The sequence below is a fragment of the Urocitellus parryii genome, chromosome 7 (assembly GCF_045843805.1).
Source record: "Urocitellus parryii isolate mUroPar1 chromosome 7, mUroPar1.hap1, whole genome shotgun sequence".
Classification (NCBI taxonomy): Eukaryota; Metazoa; Chordata; class Mammalia; order Rodentia; family Sciuridae; genus Urocitellus; species Urocitellus parryii.
The window spans coordinates 80,849,686-80,870,027 of NC_135537.1; the positions used below are offsets into that span (position 1 = coordinate 80,849,686).

The 20,342-nt window shown below is 36.5% G+C and overlaps 1 protein-coding gene across 1 annotated transcript in view; it reads left to right on the plus strand.

Annotated features, from left to right (window-relative positions):
* The window catches only part of Prkdc (protein kinase, DNA-activated, catalytic subunit), a 169,529-nt gene that overhangs the window by 4,347 nt on the left and 144,840 nt on the right, over nt 1-20,342 (plus strand). Inside the window, exons 4-15 of the mRNA XM_077800450.1 lie at nt 93-167; nt 900-1,008; nt 1,417-1,529; nt 1,615-1,714; nt 6,229-6,284; nt 6,371-6,401; nt 7,512-7,669; nt 14,611-14,757; nt 15,586-15,750; nt 16,175-16,343; nt 17,745-17,794; nt 18,917-19,042. Coding sequence (XP_077656576.1) covers nt 93-167; nt 900-1,008; nt 1,417-1,529; nt 1,615-1,714; nt 6,229-6,284; nt 6,371-6,401; nt 7,512-7,669; nt 14,611-14,757; nt 15,586-15,750; nt 16,175-16,343; nt 17,745-17,794; nt 18,917-19,042 — 1,299 coding nt within the window. The remainder of the gene's footprint in view (nt 1-92; nt 168-899; nt 1,009-1,416; nt 1,530-1,614; nt 1,715-6,228; nt 6,285-6,370; nt 6,402-7,511; nt 7,670-14,610; nt 14,758-15,585; nt 15,751-16,174; nt 16,344-17,744; nt 17,795-18,916; nt 19,043-20,342) is intronic.

The following is a 20,342-nucleotide window of genomic DNA, read 5'->3' on the forward strand; positions in this document are numbered from 1 at the left end:
TACATTTTGTTATCTTATATCACTCCTCAGGGATATAGTTTTAGCACTCATTAAAATCTTATTGATTTGGTATGTTTCCTTTTAAAATCTAGAGTATTTGTACCAGTGTTTATACAAAGGATAGAGCTGCTAAATGTAAAATTCCAGCCCTAGATCTTCTCATTAAGGTAATTTTTTTTGTGTTTAAGTACAATTTTTTTTTTGTTAAACATAATAACTTATAAGACATAAAGTTGGGAGTTTTGAGCTTGGTTTTGGGTGAGAGTTTTGGGGAGGATAGGGTTGAATCCCATCTTGAGTGGATAAGATGCACACTTCACAGCCATCACCCAATAATACCTTGGTATTTTGTTCTCAGACTCTCCTAGGTAGTAAAAGAAGAATTTTGGGTTGTGAGAGTGATGAAAAATTAAAATAACAAAGAAATTGTTTGTTTTTTCATTTATTACCTTTGGTGAAACCTAGTACTATGGAGAATTGTCAAGATCCCCTTATCTCTCACGAGTTTTTCCTGAAGCTTTAACAGGACGGGAAGGTCGTGTTTTAGTGGTCCTTTGGGCTCACTTTCAAGTGCACTTCTGTCTGTTTTTGTACCCCTGTTTTAGAATTTCACTGGGCCTGTTTGGTCTGTGGAATTAAGTGCATCTGAGGGAGTGATTCTAGTAATGTTATTGGTTTCTTTGGAAAGTAACATTAGATCTGGACCACCCTTCTGCTTTGCTACACCCACCTCAAGCCCACCTTCCCCAGTCATCTGGGTAGACATGAGTCCTGAGAGGCCTAGCATAAAGTCCCTAGAGACACAGGATTCTGAGGCCTTGCTATGTGCAGACATACTGAGGTAGAGGAAGTCTTTTCTGTATCTTCCTCTTTAAAAAATGCTAACTGTGTTTTTTTAGTTACTTCAGACTTTGAGAAGCTCTAGACTCATGGATGAATTTAAAATTGGGGAGTTATTTAATAAATTCTATGGAGAGCTTGCATCGAAAGCAAAAGTACCAGACACAGGTGAGATGCATTTAATGTTATTTTCAAATATTCTAACAAACTAAAATTAACTAACCATTCGTGTAACACTTAGTATTAGTACTGCCAATGCATTATATTTTACAGATGAATCCTTTTTGCTGAAAACAAACCAGATTGGAAACAATATGTGAAGATTTCCCTTCATAAAAACGTTAATCTTTATAAAATAATTTCTTTAAACAGAAAACTCAGTATATGTCAAATATAGTTTCGTTTATAATAATAGATTTGCATAAAACTTGGGAAAATTCTAATATGCAAAGTTGGTTATTTTGTGATTTTTTTATAAAATCACTTTGAACTCAATAGCTCTTATTTTCTTATTCATGTATTTTTGTTATTTAAATGTACCTTTAGGCATTCATTTATCTAAAATTTATTTTTCAGTTCTAGAGAAAGTGTATGAGCTCCTTGGGGTATTAGGAGAAGTTCATCCTAGTGAGATGATAAATCATTCAGATAATCTGTTTCGGGCTTTTCTGGGTGAGCTTAAGACCCAGGTATGATACTCTTTATGATATTCTGCTTTCATAGATTTGGTTGGGTTTTTTTCCTCAGTTATATCTTTTTAACTCTTTGTTTTAGATGACATCAGCAGTAAGAGAGCCCAAACTACCTGTCTTGGCTGGCTGTCTGAAAGGACTGTCCTCGCTTCTGTGTAACTTTACTAAGTCTATGGAAGAAGGTATTTCAGGACTTTGCTTGATTTTCTTCCTGTATTCAAAAACTATAAGTCTAACAAAGACCACTGGTGTTGATTTTTTAAACTTTTTAACCAATTGTGAAATTGCATGCAGTTGTGAGAAATAATCCAGAAAGATTGATACACCTTCCCATTTTCCCTAAAGATGGCATCTTTTATAAGGATAGTACAAAAGCACAATATGATATTAACATCGACACCGTCCACTGACCTTCAGCACATCCCATCAGTTATACATGCACATGCTAGTGTGTGTGTATTAGATCTGAACAGTTCTGTCACATGGGTAGGTTTGTGTATACATCACTAAACAAGGCAGATTCATTACAAGGTTCCATTGAGCTACTTTAATACAGCCATTTCTCCCAACAACCCCTATTCTGTCTCCATCTGTAGTTCGGTTATTTCGAGAATGTTATACAAATGAACTCATAGGCTATAACTTTTTGCATCTATTTCATTTAGTATAGTCATACACGTTAGCATGTGTTATAATTTCCTTCCTTTTTAAGGTCAGCTAATGTTTCATTGTGTGAATATACCTCATTTTATTCACCTATTCATCCATTATTAGATACTTAGTTTACTTCTGCTTTTGATTGTTACCAGTAGTGCTGCTATGAACATTGGTATACAAATACCTGTTCAGAGTCCCTGATTTCAGTTCTTTTGGATTACCCAGAAGTGTGATTGCTGGAATGTATGGTAACGTTGTTAATTTTTTGAGGACTTGCCATATAGGGTTTTGTTTTTTTTTTTTAATAGAAACTACACTATTTTTCATTCCCACTAGCAGTGCACAGGAGTAATAGCCATCCTAACAAATGTGATGTGGTATCTCATTGTAGTTCGAATTTGCACTTCTTTAACATTGAGCCTTTTTATGTGTATGCTTATTGGCCATTTCCATATCTTTAGAGATTTTTTTTTTTTTTGTACTAGAGATTGTGGGGATTGAGTCCAGGGGGCGCTTAACCACTGTGCCACATCCCCAGTTCTTTTTATTTTTTATTTTGAGATAGAGTCTTGCTGAGTTGCTTTGGTCCTTGTTAAATTGCCCAAGCTGGTCTGAAATTTGTAATCCTCCTATTTTAGCTTCCCAAGCTGCTGGGATTACAGGCGTGAGCTACCATGCCCAACTGTTTCTCTATCTTTGGAGAAATGTCTGTTCAGATCCTTTGTCCATTTTTTTTTTTTAGGTTAATCAGGTTGTTTGGCTTTTTGTTATTAAGTCATAGGAGTTATTCATATAGTTTGGATGTCAGTTTCTTAGAACTGATTTTCAAATATTTTCTCCCATGGATTGCTTTTTCACTGTTGATTGTTGTCTTTGATGCACAAAAGTTCTTTATTTTGGTTATTTTATTTTGCCTGTGCTTTTGGTGTTATATCCTTGAAATCGTCACCAGATCTCCATTGAATTGCTTTTGTACCTTTTAAAAAGTCAGTTGAGCATATCTTATGAGTCTGTTTCTGAGTTCTTTGATCTAATATATTTGACTGTCCCCTGCCATTAATGAACTGTCTTTTTGTTGAGTATGTTCTCCCATTTTATTCTTCTTTTGCAAAACAATTTAGTATCATGAACCCTGTGTTTTTTCACTATGAATTTTAGAATAAGCTTGTGTCTACAAAAATAGAAAATAAACAAAACCCTTGTTGCTGTTTTGATAAGCATTGCACTAAATCTTTGTGTCTATTTGGGAAAATTAACATTTTCACTATGCTGAGTTTTCCAATCCATAAGCAGTATATTTCCCCAATTTATTTAGGTCTTTGATTTTTTTCATCAACATTTTGTAATTCTGAAGATGCAGATCCTTTCCTATGGTTTTAAGTCTTCTTTAATACATTTTTCTTCATAGCTGTGTTCTCCTGGAATAATTCAAAGCTAAAGGTTTAGAAGATAATGTAACTGATACCACTCTAAGCTTATAAAACTTTATTTTATTTCTTAGTTTCTTTCTTTTTTTTTATTCATTTTTTAGTTTTAGGTGGACACAATATATTTATTTTATTTTTATGTGGTGCTGAGAACCAAACCCAGTGCCTCATACATGCTAGGCGAGTGTGCTACCACTTGAGCCACATCCCCAGCCCCTTTCCTAGTTTCTTAAAAAGTGTTTTAGGGTCAAAAAATTTGCCTTCAAAAATATTTGCTCTTTCTTGCACTTAAAATTTTAAGTAACTGCCAGCTTTTTGTACTTCTGTGTGTTGTGCTTTCATCAGGTTGCTCATTCCCAAAAAAGAATAATTTCAAGGTGAGTGCAGTGACATATGCTATAATCCCAGTGGCTCAGGAGGCTGAGGCAGGAAGATCGTAAGTTCAAAGCCAGCCTCAGCAATGGTGAGGTGCTAAGCAATTCAGTGAGACCCTGTCTCTAAATAAAATACAAATAGGGTTGGGGATGTGGAGTGGTGGCCAAATGCCCCTGAGTTCAATCTCTGGTACAACCCTGCTCCTCCCCCCCACCCCCACCCCCCCGGCCACCCACAAAGAAAAGAAAAAAAAGAATAATTTCACATTTCAACCTCATATTTCTTCTACTCAATTCTACCTTTTTTTTTTTTTTTTTTTTTTTTTTTGGTGGTGCTGGGGATGGAACCTGTTTCACTTTGCCACTAAGCTATATCCCCATATTCCCAACCCTTTTTATCTTTTTTTTTTTTTTTTTTATTTTTTTAAGAGAGAGTGAGAGAGACAGGGGGACAGAGAGAGAGAGAGAATTTTAACATTTATTTATTTTTTCTTAGTTCTCGGCTGACACAACATCTTTGTTTGTATGTGGTGCTGAGGATCGAACCTGGGCCGCACGCACGCTAGGCGAGCACGCTACCGCTTGAGCCACATCCCTAGCCCAACCCTTTTTATCTTGAAACAGTGTCTCACTAAGTTGCCAGGACTGGCCTTGAAAGTGTAATCCTTCTGCCCCAGCTTCCTGAGTCCCTAGGATTATAGATGTGTGCCACTGTGCCCAGCTCTACTCAACCCTTATTATTGCTTCTTAGCAAGAAAAAATACTGGAGCAACCCTGTGTGATTTGCCTTCTTCTGTCTTATGTCCTGTTGCTCCCACTCTGTCAAGTTGTATCAGTCCACTTTGTATTGTTGTGACCAATACTTGACAATAATTTAGAGGTGGGAAAGTTTATTTTTGCTCATGATTTAGTCCATGGTTAGCTAGGCCTAAGGTGAGACAGAACATCGTGTCGGAAGGGTGTGGTGGAGGAAGCTGCTTCACACATGGTGGCCGCAGGGAAAATGCACCACTCCAGGTCATGCACCACTCCAGGTCATGCTCTCAGTGACCCACCGTTCCCACCCAGTTAGTACATTCCAACTAGTGTGAATGGATGAGGTCGCAGCTCTCATGCTCTAATTATTTCACTTCTGAATATTCTTGTGTTAACACAAGGGCTTATCCAGACATAAAGTAAGGAAGGTCAATCTAGATGACATTATGCTCCATGAAATAAGTGTGCCCCTGTGTCTGCATACTGTGTTTACACTGTTATTTTCTATTTGAATAACTTTTTCCCTAATACGTATTTTTAAAAAATGTTTAGTTGTAGATGGCCACGATACCTTTATTTTATTTATTTATGTGGTGCTGAGGATTGAACCTAGTGTCCCATGCATACAAGGCAAGCGCTCTTCCACTGAGCCATAATCCCAGCCCCTAATACCCATTCTTTCAGTCCCATTTCAAATGCTGCCGTGTCTGTCAAGCCTTTCCTGAATATGCTTAAAATTGTTTTCAATTTCATCCAGCTCCTATCACATAATCCTCTGGGCTCTTCTTCATTTGAAAGACATTAGGTCTTTCCATCAAAGAAGCGTTTTTCTGCTATTGCAGGTGACTGTTAGGGTGGAGAAATCAGTGATGAATAAACCATAACTACTATATAGCTGCAGTGAATAATTTGGTGGGAGACAAATACAAATATCTGAATGTCATTCAGGCCAGGATAAGAACCTCACATTATAGTTTTGTGCCTATTCTGTCTTGCCTTTTGGATCATAATTTCAGTAAGGTCAAAGGTTATATTTTATTCACATTTGTAATTCCCATAACAATTTGGCATGTGTTATGCATGGAATAAATACCTAGGGGTGTGGGGGGTGGAATGTGTTTGGCCTGGAATGAGTTACTGTATGTAATTCTCGAGGCAACCCTAAAAGAAGGTGTAAATTATCCTTGAGGTTCTGAGAGATTATCTAACAGAGCTTGTAAGTGATGAGTTGGATTTTAAACACATGTCTTCCTTGTTCCACATTTTTCTACTTTCCTCTAGTAATAACTGTGCCGCAGTATTAAGTTGCATCTCTCTAGTTGGATCCAGTGTTGAAAGGGATTACTCCTGAATTCATAAGAGACTTGGAGTTAATGCAGTCAGCCTGTCTGAAGCAAACCTGTTAATTTGCAGAGTTATTGGTAAAGTACATCAGGTGATACTGTAATGATTTGTAACAGGCTTTTTTTGTTATTTCCCCAGATCCACAGACTTCAAGGGAGATTTTTGATTTTGCACTAAAAGCAATTTGTCCTCAGGTAGGATAAATATTACTCTTCAGTCTTTCATGGTTGAGACATGTGATTTTTCAAACATTGATGGTGAATTTTTTTCTCTGAAACAGATTGATCTGAAGAGATATGCTGTCCCCTTGGGTAAGAGTCTATATTTAATAAGTTGTGGTATTTTGCATTACTTGATTAACATCTTGAATAAGTTTTTACTTAAACTATGAATGAAAGTGAGTGCTATAACATCTGTGATGTTTCATATTATAATTATTATAGAAAGGTTTTGGGAGTTTAGTTTTTATAACACAAACCTGGATTGAGGTGATTATGCTTAGATTTATGGTTAAAAAATTTATTTATCTTAGGGTGTCTTTCAGAGAATCCATGCTGTTTGATTCTGGCTTTGTTTAAATAAATCTGGATTTAGTATGATGTACTAAGTCTTCATGAACACAATTTTAACTTTGACACAGACCTGAAGCTTTCTTACTTTTCTGCTCTGTTCTGGCTTATGTTGTCCTATTTCATTTTTTAAAATTTTATTAATTTTTTGTGTATGACAATGGAATGCATTACAATTCATATTATACATATAGAGCACCATTTTTCATATTTCTGGTTGTATAAAAAGTACATTCACATCAATTCGTGTCTTTATTGATGTACTTTGGATAATGATGTCCATCACATTCCACCATGATTTCTAACCCCATGTTCCCTCTCTTCCCTTCCCGCCCCTCTGCCCTATCTAGAGTTTGTCTATTCCTCCCATGCTCCTCCTCCCTACTCCACTATGAATCAGCCTCCTTATATCAGAGAAAACATTTGGCATTTGTTTTTTTGGGATTGGCTAACTTCACTTAGCATTATCTTCTCTAACTCCATCCATTTACCTGCAAATGCTATGATTTTATTCTCTTTTATTGTTGAGTAATATTCCATTATGTATATATGCCACATTTTTTTAAATTATTTTTTTTCATTTGTTTATTTATTTATTTACTTATTTGGTTTGTGGTGCTGAGGATCGAACCCAGTGTCTCGGATGTGCAAGGCGAGCACTCTACCGCTGAGCCACAACCCCAGCCCTATGCCACATTTTTTAAAAATCCATTTATCCACTGAAGGGCATGTAGGTTGGTTTCACAGTTTAGGTATGGTGAATTGTATGACTATAAACACTGATGTGGCTGTGTCCCTATAATATACTGTTATGTTGTCCTATTTTAAGTATAATGTGTTTTGCATTTGCAGCTGGCCTACGCTTATTTACTCTGCATGCATCTCAATTTAGTACCTGCCTTTTGGAAAACTACATTTCTTTATTTGAAGTACTATCAAAGTGGTGTAGCCATATGAATGTAGAACTGAAAAAAGCTGCATATTCAGCCCTGGAATCCTTTTTGAAACAGGTACTACAAATTCGACTTTCATAATAAAATTTTTTTTCCACAAAATTAAATTCTAATCTTGTATGTATAAATTTGAAAAACAGATATAAGTGAATCCATTAGCATCTGTAGTGTTTAGAGCAGAAGGCTGTACTTTCCATCAGTCTCATAACTGGCAGCTGGACCAAGAGAGCTAGTAAGATACTAATTTTGGTCAGGACAGAGAGTCAACATTGAGGCAAGTCTCATGGAGCTAAGATGTGTCAGAGAATGGGTTAGAGGAAAGGCTGGGAGGTTGGGGCTACTCAAACTGGAGGGTGGGGGACCAAGGGCCCCATCTCTGGGGAGGTGAGGGCTAGCTGTATGAGAAGATGGAGGCTTGTATGAGAGATTACCACAAGGATAGGGAGAGCACCTTTGTCCCTGTGGGTTTTCCATATAGATAGGACGCAGTTGCAGAATTTCATCTGGCAAATTTTGAAGCAGATCTTTTTTAGCTAAGGGGAATGTGTTGTGATTGTGGTTCTGAGCAGTGGTTTCAAAATTGTTGTGCGTATCCAGAGGCATCTGGAAATTCCTGTAGTTTAGGCTAGGTGTTAAGGAGCTAGACTGCCAAGTTGGATCTGATGAAAGATCCTGGAGAGTCAAAATTTTGTTTGGAGAACTGTTAAAAATGAATAAGTGATAGTAAATGCGCAGACTAGTCCAGGAAAACTGTGTGAACTGTGTGCAGACACTATTGGCCTGAGATTCACAGCTTAATAGGATAGAGAGAGAGAGAGAGAGAGAGAGAGAGAGAGAGAGAGAGAGAGGCGAGCGCGATCCCGAGAGCACTGCTGTCCTTTGTCTGGGTGTGGCCCAACTCCCACAAAACTGAAGTAAGTGTGCTTTGTGTCTGGCCCCTACTGCTTCCTGCTGTCCCTCTCAACTGAGTGTTCCTCTGCTGTTCTCAACCTGCCCATCAAACTTGTCTGTCAGAGTTATTCTTGATATTAAGGTTGCTTCCTTTCCTGGTCCTCCTCATAAAAATGCCTGTTTTGCTTAATTGGCTGCTCTTATTTGTTATAGAAAATGAAAGTTTATGGTATTATTTTTTTCTGGTTCACATAAATATGTTTGGGTCTCAGTAAACATTGGCTTTTGAGAGACAGCATTTCAGGCTTTGTCACTAAGATGAATAAGAACGTCCAGGACTTACATAGGAGTCTTTTTGGAGGGAATCGTACCTGGTGGCATCCCTGAATCAGTGCTCACTAATAACACCTGCCTGTCATAGCAGAGGGTAGGTGGGGAGGGGGCCTGCAGGGATGACTATTAGCCCTCCTTTGGTTTGGCTATTTGCCGTTAATGAGCTTCACGGAACATCTTCATTGCAGATCTTTGCCAGAGAATTTAATTTCAGATTCCTGCTCCAATCCTTAATAAAAACTTAGATTGAATAGATGTTATTTAATCACTGAAGACATTTATTCTCCTAATACTGTGTAATTTTTGAAAAAGTTAAAGCGTTCAGGCAATTAAGAAGTTAGGAAACAATTCCCTCAGTGCTGTCCTGATAGCTGACTTCTGTTGCATGTTTAGGGGTTTCCAAAACTACCTTCAAATGTGATAGTTCGTGCTGGGCACAGTGTCACACACCTGTAATCCTAGTGGCTCAGAAGGCTGAGGCAGGAGGATTGCAAATTCAGAGCTAGCCTCAACAACTTAGTTTCCCTAAGGAACTTAGACTGTGTGTCAAAATAGAAAATAAATGAGCTACAGATGTGGCTATGTGGCTCAACAGTTGAACACCCCTGGGTTCAATCCCTGGTGCCAAAATAAGAAAAAAAATGATTTTTTTGCTAAAAAGGTTCATAAAACTCAAAGCTATTAAGTTCACAGTAATGGCTTATTACAGCTAAAGGCAGAATTTAAAATCAACTAGAGGAAGACACACATAGTACAGAGACCAAGAAAGTACCAAACATGGAGCTTCTCGTGTCCTCTCCCTGTGGATTCAGAACATTGTTATTTTCCTGACACTGATATGTAACAGCCCACATGGAGTATTAACTGTGCTGCTCATCTGAACTTCAGTGTTCAGTTTTTATTGCATCATGTGTGCGTATTGAGTTGATTGATTGCCCATGTACTTGATAACACATGACCCGAAGCCCCCACCCTAAGTCACATGGCTATTGTGAAGTTTGACCAGCCTCTAAATCAAGTTGTTAATCCAGTGTGACTTGAGGCCCCCGGGCAAAGAAAGACATTTCTACCAGACATGACATTGTAAAGGTTTGGTGATTATCTCCCAGAAGCCAAGGCAAATATCAGACTTCTTTTTAGGCAAGGTTAAATTCTTTGTTTTACAATCTAGATATTGTAAATTTTATCTTATATTTTGTACAAGCATCAGAAAGTCCTGTCCTTTTATGCATTTTAAAATAATTTATCCAATATGCCCTTTGCATCATGCCACTGACTTCCATTGATATTATTAGACAGTCATATGAAATTTCTAGATAAATTTATTTTAAACTTTTTGTTGCTTATAGTATCCCTTTTATGAAGGCTCTTGGGAAGACAATTCTTACACCTCATTACTAGGGAAAACTTTGCTTCCCTGAATGTCTGGTAGTTTTTCTCATATTGATAGTGGGGCATATATAATGTTCTCTTTGTTCTGGCTGCTGAGAACTTCAGAGTCTACCAACTATTATTTAAGAAGTCAATGCTAGGATGAGGGTGTAGTTCACTTGCCTAGCATGCCCACAGGCACCTACACAAAAGTGGGCATTATTGAGGTATAATTTATATATAGCAGCATGCATGTATTTTATTTTTTTTTTACAGTTGTAATTGATAAATATATGTACTGTGTAATTTGTTCAAGACAGGATACTTCCAGCCACTTAGTGTTTTGGTCAGCTTTTTCATTGCTGTGAACAAAAGACCTGACAAGAACAATTTTAATGGGGGAAAAGTTTATTTGGTGCTTATGGTTTCAGAGCATAGATAGCCAGCTCCATTGCTCTGGGCCTGAGATCAGGCAGAACATCACTGCAAAAGAGAGTGGTGGATAAAGGTGGCTGAGGATATGGTCTCCAGAAAGCAGAAGAGAGCTCTGCCCTCACCACAAATATAAACCCCAAGGGCAGGTCCCCGGTGATCCACCTCTTCCAGTGACATCCTTCCTGCCTATAGTTACCACACAGTTAATCCCTATCAGTGGATTAACACGCTGATTGTCAAAGCTCTTATAACCCAATCATTTCACCTCTAAACTTTCTTGCATTGTCTTCACACATGAATGTGGGGGGACACTTCATATCTAAACCATAACACTTAGAAAATCCCCTTGAGCCTCTGCATTTTGTCCCCATTCCCAGCTATAAGCAACCAGTGCTTTCTGACACAAAATATTGGTTTTGCCTTTTGTAGAATTCCATGTAAGTTTTATAGTGTCTGTTCTGTTATGGTTAACTTGGTTTGCTCTGTCAGTGTTGGTTCTTTTCTTTTGGCAGCGGGGTCGGGGGGGTGGTTGCCGGGGATAGAACTCAGGGGCATTTGGCCACTGAGCCAAATCCCTAGCTTTTTGTATTTTATTTAGAAATAGGGTCTCTCTGAGTTGCTTAGGGCCTCACTAAGTTGCTGAGGATGGCTTTGAGTTTGTAATCCTCCTGCCTCAGCCTCCTGAACTGCTGTGATTACAGGCATGCACCACCACACCTGGCTCTTTCAGTGTTTTTGAGAGTTTAATTTAACCATATTGTTAAATTAAATGTGTGTCAGTAGTTCATTTTTATTGTTGTATAGTATTCCAAGGTATGGATAGTTTATTCACAGACATTTGGTTGTTTCCAATTTCGGGTTTTTGTAAGTAAAATAGCAAAGTCCATTTGTACCCAAGTGTCAAATTTCTCTGTCTCTCTCTTTTTGGTACTGGAGATTTAACCCAGGGGAGCTTGTCCACTGAGCCACATGTCTAGCTCCTTTTTAAAATTTTATTTTATTTTTATTTAGCTAAGTTGCTTAAGGTGTCACTAAGTTTAGGAGGCTGGTCTCAAACTTGCAACTGTCCTGCCTCCCAAGCCAGTGGGATTATTGGTGTGCACCACTTCACTCAGCTAACATTTCTCTTTAGTAAAAACTTAGAAGTGGCATTGCTGGATTACATGATAGATGTATGTTAAACTTTAGAGGAAACTATCAAATTCTTTTCCAAAGTGGTTTTACCATTTTACATTCCTGCCAGTGATGCAGGAATGTAAAATACTATAACCACTTTTTTCTAGTTATCCTATGTACTCAATCATACGGTATTGTCACTTTAATTTTAGCTATTTCTAATGGTAAATCATGTCATTGGGGTTTTATTTTGGATTTCTTTTTTTGGGGGGGGTACCAGAGATTGAACTTAGGGGCACTCACCCACTGAGCTATATCCCCAGCCCTATTTTGTATTTTATTTAGAGACAGGGTCTCACTGAGTTGCTTAGTGCTTTCTTGTCGTTGCTAAGGCTGACTTTGAACTCGTGATCCTCCTGCCTCAGCCTCCTGAGCCGTTTAGGATTATAGCCAGGTTATTTTGGATTTCTGTGGTGACTGTTGTTATTGATTCTTTTTTTTCCCTGTGGTTATTAGCCACATTTTTTTTGTTTGTTTGTTTTGGGGATTAAACCTAGGGGTGCTTAACCACTGAGCCATGTCTCCATCCCTTCTTATTTTGTTTTGAAACACTGAATTGCCGAGATTGACCACAAACTTGAGATCCTCCTGCCTTAGCCTCCTGAGTCACTGAGATTACCAGTGTGTGCCACTATGTCCAGCTCCTGTATCCCATTTAAGAAGGAATTTTCTTTAGGAAGTTTTGTAATAAATGTGTAGTTTTGTCATTTGCATTTGGGTCTATAATCCATTTTGAAGTACTTTTTACTTATGTTATAAAATAAAGGTTGATGTCAGTTTTCCCCCACATTTGTTGGTTCAAGCACCAGTTATTGAAAAGACCTAATTTCCCCCATTGACTTACCCTGACACCTTAGTCAAAAATTATTTGACCAAGCCAGGTGCAGTGATGCGCACCTGTAATCCCAGCTACTTGGGAAGGTAGAGGCAGGAGGATCACAACTTCAAGATCAGCCTGAGTAACTTAGTGAGACTGTCTCAAAATAAATAAAAAGGGCTGGGGATGTAATTCATTGGCAAAACACCTGGGCTCAACCCCTGGTAACGCACACACAAGTCAATTGACCATATAAGTGTGAGCTTATTTCTAGACTCTCTAGTTTGTTCCATTCACCTTTATGTTTGTCCTTGTATTAGCACTTCCTTGTCCTCTAGCTTCATGTTATCTTATTTTCCATTATTATTTTTTGCTATTATAGATGCATTTTAAAATTTAAATGTTATCCCTATGGGAAAGAAATTTTTCTTTTTCTTTTTTTTTAATGTTTTTAGTTGCAGATGGACACAACATGTTTATTTTATTTATCTTTTATGTGGTCCTGAGGATTGAACCCAGAGCTTCATACATGCGAGATGAGCGCTCTACCACTGAGCCACAACCCTAGTCCCCAAATTTTTCTTTTTTCATTTAATAGCTTTCTATAAATTTCTTATTAAAATCTTTGCAGGTTAGTTGCATTAAAAAAAAAAAAGACACACAGTACCAAGAATAATGTGCAAATCTTCCAAAATCCCACTACCAACAAAAAAAAAATTACTATTTGATGACCCCTTTCTCATTTTGTCTTCTTCCCTTTTTCTCCGTTTCCCCTCTCTTTTCCTCTTTTTGTAGAAGGAAGGAGTGAAGAGAAAGATATTTTGCCATAAAGGAGTATTATTCACAGTTTTTGCAACCTTGAGATTTTCCACTGTTGTATGTTCTCCTGATGGCACATTGAGATCTGCATGATTAATTTTTAATGGTATTATGATATAGCATTGTTTTATATGCTAAAATATTTCATTCTATCCTGTCTTCTCGGTAAATATTTTCAAATCTTTGCTATAACAAGCAGAAAATAATTGGATAACAATGCATTGAAAGGACATTTGCTGAAAATGCATTGATAAAGTAGCAATACTTAAATGGTTAAATATTACAATAAATTCAGAAAATGAAAAACTTAATTAAGATATTGTTTATTTACTTCTTGAGAAACATGTTCATGGTCTGTTTTGTGAAAGGAAATTTTGAAGCAATATCTGTGATTCTCCATCCTTCTAAAAGGAATGGGGAACAAAGACCTGAGAAGGACAAATGCTAAGACCTGATGGCTTTGGGTAGAATTAGGGAATGTTGTAGTTGGTTGGTGATGGAAGGTGGCTCCTTTTTCCCTTTTCATCTGTTTATCATCTCAACTCTTTCCATTCTTATCCTGGACAGTCTTTGTCCTAAACTTAGGAAAGCTCTTTTGATTACCTACGTTTTTGCGTTTAGGCCACTGTTGCTTTGTTGGTGGATAATCATCTATTTGCTTTTAAAAGCACTTTTTTTCTCCTTCTCTCACTTCATTTAAGCTTTATAATCTATAGCTTATTTTTTATAAGTTTGTGATTCCTTGTCTTTCTGATTCTAAGTTGTAATTTATATTTGTTATGACTTCTGAATTCATTGTCCACTGGGTCTGATAGTTTCATTCACACTCTGGATGACATGTGCTCCAATGACTACTTTGTGCTTTATCAAAATTTGTATTTCGCATGTGTACAGATTACTTCCTATATTTCCCTGTCTCTTTTAGTTCATTTCTTTAGGAAGAATATATCACATACAATAAATATATCATTATTTAAGAGTCTATCTTTCTTGAACTTCAGACTAAGCAAATGGAAGTAAAGTGTCTTATGAGTAACAGAAATTGTAACTGTTAGTATGTAAATAATATAGAAACAATTTCAGTTTTTTCATATTTGTATAGATTCCTTTATTTTGCTATTAAGTATTTCTAAAGATAAATATGATGTAATTGCAGATTTCTTTTATGGTGGCAAAAGATGCAGAAGTGCATAAGAGTAAGCTCCAGTACTTCATGGAACAATTCTATGGAATTATCAGAAACACAGATTCAAACAACAAGGAGTTATCCATTGCTATCCGTGGATATGGACTCTTTGCGGGAGTATGGCTCATTAATTAACTCTATTCTTTTTGTTTCACTTGAGTGTTTAAAGGATAGTGTCTCATACTTGTGACAGTATTATTGTCATTTGTTAAGAGCTTTTTCAGTGTTTACTATGTAAGAATCCTTTAATACATGTTATCTCAGAGCCTTATAACTCTTCTATAAGCTGAGTATTATTCTATTTTATGCACGAGGAAACTGAGATCCAGAGAAATTAACTTATCAAAGGATACACAGAATTGATAAAGCCTAAAGACCAAAAGCCCATGTTTTTCTCTGTGCTGTATTGTTCCTTATTTAAAAAACAAAAAACAAAAAACAAAAATTTTAGTTGTTGGTGGCACACTCCTATAATCCCAGGGAGTAGGGAGACTGAGGCAGGAGGATTGCAAATTTAAGGCCAGCTTCAGCAACTTATTGAGATCTGGTTTCAGATAAAAAATAGTTGCATTATCAGATTTGTGAGTTTAAAAAAAAGACCGTGCTCATAGTGTGGAGCATGGTATAATAGTGTATCCTGGACATGTGTTTAAGTCTGGTCTTCCTGGGATTGTCTGTCTTCATAAGGGCACTGACTGCATGTGACCCACCATCTAAACAGTGCCTAGAACATAGTTAATCAAAAAATGTTCTGTGCATGAATAACTAGAGTGTGATCACAGCTTAGTATAAAAAGCATCTTAATAAGATATTTTATATAAAGTAAACAAGTAAGTAGTTTGCTAAATATCAGTTTATAATAACGTGGCTTAACATGACATCCTAAGTAACTTTGTTTTGATGCGGATAAGTTTGATAAAGAGTTATGTTTTGCTTTTCTTAAAGCCTTGTAAGGTTATAAATGCAAAAGATGTTGACTTCATGTACATTGAGCTCATTCAGCGCTGCAAGCAGATGTTCCTCACCCAGACAGACACTGTTGATGACCATGTTTATCAGATGCCCAGTTTCCTCCAGTCTATTGCAAGTGTCTTGCTTTACCTTGACACAGTAAGTGAAATTGTTATAAATTGTGTACAATTTGAATATTTAATCTTTTTTTTTTCAAATACTTTGGTGGAGTCATATCATTCCTTTAGTGTAAGCACTATTGTGGTCAAAATGACATTTTAATATTATTTTTTATTAATAGACTTCCCATTAGTAACTTGATTTCTTATCCAGAGAAGATAAAAGTACGTGTTACTTTTTCTGTTCTAAAAAATGAAGAATCATTGCTTGGGATACAGTTGTGCCTTAACTATCAGATAATTTTACTCTAATTTCTTTTAGGCAGTCATAAGCATTAAGCTTGGCAGAAAAGTTTTCATTTATCTAAAACATGCTTAATGTAGTTCCAATTGGTTTGGATATTTGTATTATTCATATATTTATTCTCTTCTGTAACTTTTAGTTTGCTTTTCATTTCTGCTAGGTTCCTGAGGTGTATACTCCAGTTCTGGAACATATCATAGTGGTACAAATAGACTGTTTCCCACAGTATAGTCCAAAAATGCAGTCAGTTTGTTGTAAAGCCATAGTGAAAGTTTTCCTAGCCTTAGCAGAAAAAGGACCAATTCTTTGGAATTGCATTAGTACTGTGGGTAAGTTTGCCATTCATTTTGTTCTTTTTTTTTTTATTGATTAAAAAAAATGACAGTGGAATGCATTACAATTCTTATACATATATACCACAATTTTTCATATCTCTGTATATAAAGTATGTTGACACCAAATTCGTATCTTCATACATGTACTTTGGATAATGATGTCTATCACATTCCACCATCCTTGCTAATCCCTTGCCCTCTTCCTTTCCTTCCCACCCCTCTGCCCTATCTAGAATGCATCTAATCCTCCCATGCTCTCCCTCCCTACCCCCCTATGAGTCAACCTCTTTATATCAGAGAAAACATTTGGCATTTGTTTTTTTGGAATTGGCTAACTTCACTTAGCATTATCTTTTCCAACACCATCCATTTATCTGCAAATACCATGATTTTATTCTCTTTTATTGCTGAGTAAAATTCCGTTGTGTATATATGCCACATTTTTTTTTATCCATTCATCCACTGAAGGACATCTAGGTTGGCTCCACAGTTTAGCTATTGTGAATTGTGCTGCTATAAACATTGATGTGGCTGTGTCCTGTATTTTTAAGTCCGTTGGGTATAGTCCGAAAAGAAGGATAGCTGGGCCAAATGGTGGTTTCATTCCCAGATTTCCAAGGAATCTCCATACTGCTTTCCATATTGGCTGCACCAAGTTGCAGTCCCACCAGCAATATATGAGTGTACCTTTCTCCCCGACATCCTCGCCAACATTTATTGTTGTTTGTCTTCATAATTGCTGCCATTCTGACTGGAGTGAGAACATTCTTGTTCTTATGATGATGAGTAATGAATACTTAAAATATTACATAACATCTGCTAAATTCCTTTGTTTTAGGCTGGGAATGTAGCTCAGTGGTAGAGAGCCTGCCCAGTATGCATGAGCCCCTGGGTTTAATCCTCAGCACTGCAGAAAAATAAATAAATAAATAAAAATAAATAGGATTCTTTTGTATCTTAAAGCCCTTTTAGAGAATTCTTAAAATTTTGGTGGGTCAAAATATTTTTTTCGGGGCTGGGGATGTGGCTCAAGCGGTAGCGCGCTCGCCTGGCATGCGTGCGGCCCGGGTTCGATCCTCAGCACCACATACCAACAAAGATGTTGTGTCCGACGAGAACTAAAAAAAAAATATTAAAAATTCTCTCTCTCTCTCTCTCTCTCTCTCTCTCTCTCTCTCTCTCTCTCTCTCTCTCCCCTCTCTCACTCTCTCTTTGAAAAAAAAATTTTTTTCCCTCATACTTAGTTTCTGAATTTAATAGTTCAAATTTTAAAACTAAGGATACTAACAAATTTAGAAAAGAAATCGAAAGGTGAAGTTATAAAAATTGTTGTTTTTGTTACCCATTTGGTTATATTTTTCAGTGTTCATTTTTATTTTTATTTATTTTTTTTAGTGCATCAGGCTTTAATCAGAATATGTTCTAAACCAGTGATCCTTCAAAAGGTAAATTCTGAATCTAATGTTTCAAAATAAGTCTTTTATCACTGGAGGTTAGAAATGTTGCTGTAGTTTTAGTATGTAAATATATAAAAGTGGCCTTTAATCTTCATTAGCCATGCCTTACATTTTAAAAAATGTTGGTCATAATACCTATATTGTGTGAGGTGAATGTATTTCTCACAAGATATGAAATTCCTCAGCTGGGTGCAGTGGCGCATGCCTATAATACCAGCAGCTCAGGAGGCTGAGGCAGGAGGATCATGAGCTCAAAGCCAGCCTCAGCAAAAGCAAGGTGATAAGCAACTCAATGAGACCCTGTCTCTAAATAAAATACAAAATAGGGTTGGGGAGTGCCCCTGAGTTCAATCCCCAGTACTAAAAAAAAAAAAAAGAAAAATATGAAAGATGAAATTCCTTAAACATAATTTTAGTGTGTGTGTGTATGTGTGTGTGTGTGTGTGTGTGCACACACACTTTTTTTTTTTCCTTTTTCTTTTTTTTGTGATGCTGGGGATCAAACCCAGGCTTCGTACATGTGAGGCAAGCATTCTACCAACTGAGCTAATCCCCAGCCCTGTTTTATATATTTTTACAAAAAAGAAATGTTTTCTGCGCTCAGGGTTGTAGCTCAGGGGTAAAGCTCTTGCTTAGCACATGTAAGGCACTGGGTTCGATTCTTAGCACCACCTAAAAACAAAATAAATAAATAAAATGAAGATATGGTGTCCATTTACAACTAAAAAAATTTAAAAAAATGTTTTCTCTTTTGGAACTCTAGGATAAAATGCTAAGGTGTATTATGGGAGACATACCTTAGTTACTAGAAATTATAGTAAATAGATTAAGATGAGAGATTGAACTGTGTAAGAAAGAGAAAGAATGATTTATTGTGCATCTGGTAGATAATGTGTCAAAATAGTTTTTGGTTTTAGTCACAGAACAATCATCGTTTTTTCAGCTTCTTTTTATTGTGCTTTCAAAATATGTCTTCCTTGATCTGATTGTGTAAGTCTCCTGCTGGTTGCAGTTTTAGTTAAGAAAAGTCCGAAAATCAGCAAGTTCTGGTAGCCAAGCTGCTTTTGTGAGTACATCAGTCAATATTGGCTTGCTTTCTTTCTGGCCCAGGGTGCTGACTCTGAATCTAAAGACCAACGAGCCTCAGGGGAGGTCAGAACTGGCAAATGGAAAGTGCCCACGTATAAAGACTATGTGGATCTTTTTAGACATCTCCTGAACTGTGACCAGATGATGGTAAAATTTATAATTTTAAAGCTACAAATGTTCCCCAGTTCCTTTCTTTCAATAATTATTGACTAAATACTTGTTTCAAAATTATGTTGTGATAACTTTGAAAAGTTTTTAAAAAATACTTCAAGAAATGAAGAATTAAAATAGGTGAAGACAAAGTGAGACTAGAAGCTGAGTGCAGTGGTGCACTCCTTTAATAGCACCTAGGCTGAGATAGGAGGTTTGCAAGTTTGAGGCCAGCCAGGGCAAAATAAAATAAAAAGACCTAGGGTATCGCTCAATGGTAGGGGTGCTTGCCTAACATGCTTAAGGCCCTGCATTCAATCCCAAGTACTGTAAGGGGGTCGGGGGAGTGAAACTAGGAAAAAAGTTAATTGAATGGAATACAAATGTAGAGGTCTTTAAAATTAATTACTGTAGCTAAGTCCTTTTTTAGCTTCATGGGACAGGATAATGTAGTTGGTAGTAAATTATTATTTTCATCAGGTCCAAAGCCTTAGGAAACAAAAAGTATAACAGTATTATCATCAGAGAACTATCCTACCCCCTGCCACTTTTTTTTGGGTACTAGATATTGAACCCAGGGTCTCATGCATGCTAAACACACAATCTACTTTATTTGCTTAAGATAAAGATAAATTAAATCCAATTGGTTGAATAGGTGTGAAGGTGATTAGTGCATAGTTACTATTTACATTAATTATATTAGAATAATACCTCCTGCCTACTATTATTCTGGTAGATATTTCTTCAGTTTCTACATTAGGCTTTGTTGCCTAATGTTTTAATATATCCATTGATACCTAGGGCATGCAACTTTATGTCAATAGGTAATTTCTATCTAGTCAAAAAATCTTAGATATTTTTACTTTTTTATTGAATTAAAATAGTATAGCAGTTATTAATTTTATCCAAAATATTTATTGTATGTAATGTTAGGTATCCCTATATTTGGAAGTTAAATCCCATAGAATGTGTGAGAATAGTCAGAGAAATTAAGACTATAATTTTGGAATGATACAATAGCTTCACTTTTAAAGAAATAGTAGATTGTACTTTCCAGTTTATTGTGAGGCTGGGTATATATTTACCTATTATGCATGTATGTGTTTATACATGTGTACATATATGTGTATGTACACAAGTAAATAGTGTATATGTTTCTTACATTTGTGTGTTTAGGGACATTTGCACACAAATTGTTAGAGTAATGTTTTGACAGGGCTTTGTCTAAATCTTCTCATTCACTGCTATGTACAAAATATTTGGTACATGATTATATAAGTTGTATTATCTGACTGAA